The 5,784-nt window shown below is 53.9% G+C and overlaps 1 protein-coding gene across 1 annotated transcript in view; it reads right to left on the minus strand.

The window, feature by feature from the left end:
- The window catches only part of PLIN5 (perilipin 5), a 13,275-nt gene that overhangs the window by 2,756 nt on the left and 4,735 nt on the right, over positions 1 to 5,784 (minus strand). The window contains exons 4-7 of the mRNA XM_011943467.1: positions 4,666 to 4,748; positions 3,975 to 4,155; positions 972 to 1,171; positions 298 to 411 (exon numbers count right to left, since the gene is read on the minus strand). Coding sequence (XP_011798857.1) covers positions 298 to 411; positions 972 to 1,171; positions 3,975 to 4,155; positions 4,666 to 4,748 — 578 coding nt within the window. The remainder of the gene's footprint in view (positions 1 to 297; positions 412 to 971; positions 1,172 to 3,974; positions 4,156 to 4,665; positions 4,749 to 5,784) is intronic.

A 5,784-nucleotide genomic window follows, 5' to 3' on the forward strand; every position in this document is an offset into this window, starting at 1 on the left:
CAAACCTGCACGTTATGCACATGTACCCTAGAACTTAAAGTATAATAAAAAAAAAAAAAACTCCATCTCAAAATAAATACATAAACACACAGTGGGACTTAAACCTGCCTCAGTTTCCCCCCCATGGACACCTCAACTAGCTGACTCAGCACTTGGTTTAAGATAGCTTGAGCTGGGTCCCGGACAGCACTGGGCTGATCCACAATCCGTCACTCCCCGTCCTCCTCCGCGGCCTGGCGGCAGACACCACCTCACCTGGCACTCCTGCGGTCTCACCTGGCGCCCTGAAAGTCTCACCTGGCTCCGGCGGCGGGTCATCGGATTGCACTGGCCCCATTCCCCCCATAGCTCGTGCACCTTCCCGGGGCGGGCCGGGGTGGTGGGGGTCACCCCACACTGCATGTGGTCTATCTGCAAGGATAGAGATGGTGGTCTTCAGAGCTGAGAGATCTGGGGGTGGGGGTGGGGTCCAGGACCACTGATTTGGCCTCAGTAAGCATTTAGGAGACAGAGGCAGGTTGTACAGGGCCGTAGGGAAGACTTGGGCTTGGACCCCAAGGCAGGTGGGAGCCATAGAGGGCTGTGGGTAGAGAAGAGACGGACCTGACTCAGGCTCACAGGTGCCCTCTGGTGGCTGCTGTGGGGAGAGAAGAGCTGAGGATGGGAGGATTCTGATGAGGAGGGCACCAGAAGAGACAGGCTCTCTTCTGACCTACCCTAACTCACTCTAAATTTCAGCTCCTCCTTCCCCTCCTTCCCCAAAACCCCTCCCCGACTCCTCAGGCAGAGTCATGACACCCCTGGGCTCCTCCAGGTCCGGGTTTCCCCAGCGCTGAACACACACAGCTGGAGACAGCTGCACCCAGCTCCACCTCCCGCTTCAGGCTAGCACGGGATCCGGTATTCAGCTGGCGCTCAATCCATCCTGATTGGCCTGCATCCCGGAGCAGGGGCGGGCAGCGGGCTCTCACCAGCTCCAGTGTCTCCTGCAGCTGGGCCAGGGTGTCCTGGGCACGGTGTTTGCTCTGCCTCAGTTTCCCCAGAGAGTGCTCATAGGCCAGGTGGCGAATCCGTGCTGACAGGGAGCCCAGGCGCACAAAGTAGCCCTGCTGTCTCCTCTGATCCTCCACCGAACCCACTTCCGGGCCCTCAGCCTCAGCCGCCAGCGCCGCTGGAGGACGGGATTCGGGGACAGGGCAGAGTCAGCACGGCCACCCCCTCCACATCTGTTCTCCCACCTCTGGGTACAGAAGCCACAGGTTCCCACATTCACAGTTCCCCCCGACTGACATCAACCCATTTGGTCTTCCCCAGACTCTAAGATGTAGGCACTATGGTGGGTCCTGTTTTACACAGGAGGAAAACTGAGGCAAGGGAGAGGTGAGATCCCGCAAGATGCAAGAAGCAGACCCGGAATGGAACCCAGGCACGTTGGCCCCAAACTGCTTAACCATTTTTTTTTTTTTTTGAGATGGAGTCTTGCTCTGTCCCCTAGACTGGAGTGCAGTGGCGCTATCCCAGCTCACTGCAACCTCCGCCTCCCAGGATCAAGCGATTCTCCTGCCTCAGCCTCCTGAGGCGCTGGGACCACAGGTGTGCACCACCACACCCAATTAAGTTTTGTATTTTTAGTAGAGGTAGGGTTTCATCATGTTGGCCAGGCTGGTCTAGAACTCCTGAGCTCAACTGATCCGCCTGCCTCAGCCTCCCAAAGTGCTACGTTTACAGGTGTGAGCCACCGTGCCCGGCCTGCTTAACCATTCTTTTATGCAGCCTTTAAAACATATAGGTTGGGTGCAGCGGCATGCACCTGTAATCCCAGCACTTTGGGAGGCCGAGATGGGAGGACTGCTGGAGCCCAGGGAGGATTACTTTGAGACCAGCTTAGGCAATATAGCAAGACCCCATCTCTAAAAAAGAAATACGGAAATTAGCCAGGGCTGGGCATAGTGTGGCGTGTGCCTATAGTCCCAGCTGCTTGAGAAGCTGAGGCAGGAGGATCATTTGAGCCCAGGAATTCAAGGCTGCAGTGAGCTATGATCACGCCACTGCCCTCTAGCCTAGGCAACAGAGCAAGACCCTATCTCAAAAAAGATTAAAATTTTAAAAAAATGAAAAAATTAAAAAAGAAAATCCACACAAGACATGGTGAAAATAAAAAAGAACATATCATAATCCAGGCACAGTGGCTCACACCTGTAACCTCAGCGCTTTGGGAGGCCAAGGCAGGGGGATCACTTGAGCCCAGGAGTTGGAGACCAGCCTGGCCAACATAGCAAGACCCCATCTCTACAAAAAAATTTTTAATCATCCAGATGTGGTGGTATGCACCTCTATTCCCAGCTGTCCAGGAAGATGAGGCAGGAGAATCGCTTGAACCCTGGAGGCAGAGGCTGCAGTGAGCTGAGATCACACCACTGCACTCCAGCCTGGGCGACAGAGTGAGACTCCATTTCAAAAAAAAAAAAAAAAGGTGGTTGGGTGTGGTGGACTCACACCTGTGATCCCAGCACTTTGGGAGGTCAAGGCAAGCGGATCACCTGAGGTCAGGAGTTTGGCCAACATGCGAAACCTCATCTCTACTAAATACACAAAAATTAGCCGGGTGTAGTGGTGGATGCCTGTAATCCCAGGTACTCAGGAGGCTGAGGCTGGAGAATCACTCGAACCCAGGAGGCAGAGGTTGTAGGGAGCTGAGATCGCAATACCGCACTCCAGCCTGGGTGACAGAGTGAAATTCTATCTCAAAAAAAAAAATATTCAGGCGCGCCTGGCACACAAGAAGTACCTAATCAATGCCTCACTGCCCTTTTTTTTTTTGGAGATGGAGTCTCGCTCTGTCACCCAGGCTGGAGTACAATGGTGCCATCTCCACTCACTGCAAGCTCCGCCTCCCAGGTTCATGCCATTCTTCTGCCTCACCCTCCTGAGTAGGTGGTACTACAGGCACCCGCCACCATGCCTGGCTAATTTTTTTGTGTTTTTAGTAGAGATGGGGTTTCGCTGTGTTAGCCAGGATGGTCTCGATCTCCTGACCTCATGATCGGCCCACCTTGACCTCCCAAAGTCCTGGGATTACAGGTGTGAGCCACTGCGGCCGGCCACTTCGCTGCTTTTCTGTTAAGGTGGGGTAAACCCCATACATTCTTCCAGTACTGAAAGGCCAGGGTTGGACATTCGCATGGTCTCCGGGGCCAGGCAGGTACCAAAACCATCAAAGTAGATACGATATAAACCACTGGGGACTAGTGGGGTTCAGCAAACCATCTGAAGGGGCAGACCCTATTCTGGCTGTGTCTAGTTTTTCTTTTTTCTTTTTTTTGTGATGGAGTCTCGCACTGTCACCCAGGCTGGAGTGCAGTGGCACGATGTCGGCTCACTGCAACATCCACCTCCCAGGTTCAAGTGATTCTCCTGCCTCAGCCTCCCAAGTAACTGGGATTACAGGCACCCACCAACATGCCCGGCTAATTTTTTGTATTTTTAGTAGAGCTGGGGTTATCACCATGTTGGCCAGGCTGGTCTCGATCTCCTGACCTCGTGATCCGCCCGCCTTGGCCTCACAAAGTGCTGGGATTACAGGCGTGAGCCACCGTGCCTGGCAGTGTGTCTAGTTTTTCAAAACAAGCCAAGGATTGGGACATGTAATGCAAAATCTGGTTGTTAAATGCATGCAAAGAATGAAAATATTTAAAACACATTGAACGGGCATTTGGGGGTCCACCAGTTTGGGACCTCGAGTCTAAAAGCCCTATACTCCCTTAGGGTCTGGGTATTCTGACTCCTGGCGGGATGCAGGTTGGGAGACCATGGAAGTGACTGGGAGGGAGGACAGGCCTGGTTTCAAGTACTGTGTTTCCTGCTGATCTGCTGTGTGACCTTGGGTGAGTCTCAGACCTCTCTGATCTGTACCACAGGGGGATGGGGACTGGGCAGGAGGACTCAGCGGTTAGGGATGAGGGTGTCGTCCTCACCGAGCTCTTCCTCCGTCATGGGTAGGAAGTGATCCACCAGCTCCTCTGATTTTTCCAGCACAACGTCCATGGCATGGCTCACGGAACGCTTCAGCTCCACGCTCCAGCGCCGGCCACGCCGGGCCAGGTCCACCACACCCGTGACACTGCTGGCCACCGCGTCCTTGGCTGAGGTCACCACCTGGAAGGAAGGGCCCCCCCACTCCAGGCACCGCGGGACTCCAGCTCCATTTCTGCCACCCTAGTTCCCTGGGGCTGGGACTCAAAGATCCCTGGACTTCTTCCTGGCTCTGTGCCTCAGTTTCCCCTATAAAAGGGGTGATAAAACCCTTCCCTCAAAGAGTGTTGAGGCAGTTACCCGCCCTTACTAGCAATACATATATATATACACACATATACATATATACACACATATACATACACACATATACCTATATATGCATATATACACATACATATATACATATATATACATGTATAAATATATGTACATGTATACTATATATACATATATACATGTATGTGTGTATGTATATATGTGTGTGTGTATACATATATATTGCAGTTATCTTAACTTGGCTGTTTTTTCTCCCGTTAACTAAGAGCCTGGCTGGCACCATCCCTTCCTCCCTCCCACTTCTCCTCTGGCCTGCCCCCACTGGAGGTCCCCACGTCTAGTTATCTGGGGTACCGTCTCTGAAGGTTGCTGCAGAAAGGGAAGCTTCTCCTCCAGCTTGTCCAGGCCCCTGCAGGCGAGACTGTTCATGGAGGCCACTGAAGGGAGGGAGAGAGGCAAGGAGACCTCGGGGAGATGCAGAGGGAGATAGGGACACAGTGAGAGTTGTAGAGCGAGGGAATGCTAGAGAGAGCAGCAGAGACAGAGAACGAAGGAGACCAGGAGAGACAGGGAGAGACAAAACAGAGTGATGGAGACGAGACCCACACCAGGAGAGGGACAGGCTTCCTGAGACCTTACAGCAAGAAGCCACAAAGACGCTGGGGCAGATCCCTGTGGCTCCTGGAGACAGACTCTAGCAGAGGGAGATGCGGAGAAGGCTTAGACCACAGGGGACCTGGCTGCCTCCCTAGGTGAGACTGGGGGCCCTGAGGGTGTGGGTATGCCACTGGGTTGGGCACTGCCTCCTCTGTTCTCCTGCCTGGGCCCTGCCACCTGCCCTGTTCTCCCAGCACCAAGGTGACTTTGCAGCTGTGCCCAGCTCAGATGGATCAGCGGACAGACTCAAGGTCACAGAAGCTGGCTGAGAGGAAGGTGAGGAGGTGCTAGGCTGGGACCCTCAGGTGACCCTCTTCATGGGTCAGACTATAGGCCAAGGGTCCTATAGTCCCCCCCAACCCCCAACCCCGTCATCGGCTCAGGGGTCCACAGAGATATGAGAACTGCAGAGCGGTGGCTGCAGGGCTCAGGACAGGCAGAGGCGGGCACAGAGGGGAGGGGGCCTGGAGAGACAAATGGACCCAAGGCATGTCAGGCCAACAAACGAGGAGGAACAGGGAGCCGGATGGAATATGGACAGAGAGGAAGGGCCCCACCAGTAAACAGGTAAGGGGAGAGGGCCGGAGATCAGATTTATTTATTTTTGAGACAGAATCTAGCTCTGTCACCCAGGCTGGAGTGCAGTGGCACAATTTCGGCTTGCCACAGGACCCTGGGACCCGTCTCCCAGGTTCAAGCAATTCTCCTGCCTCAGCCTCTGTTGGAGCTGGGATTACAGGCGCCCACCACCATGCCTGGCTAATTTTTGTATTTTTAGTAGAGATGGGGTTTCACCATGTTGGCCAGGCTGGTCTT

This window comes from Colobus angolensis, unplaced genomic scaffold (genome assembly GCF_000951035.1).
Source record: "Colobus angolensis palliatus isolate OR3802 unplaced genomic scaffold, Cang.pa_1.0 Scaffold22, whole genome shotgun sequence".
NCBI classification, from domain to species: domain Eukaryota; kingdom Metazoa; phylum Chordata; class Mammalia; order Primates; family Cercopithecidae; genus Colobus; species Colobus angolensis.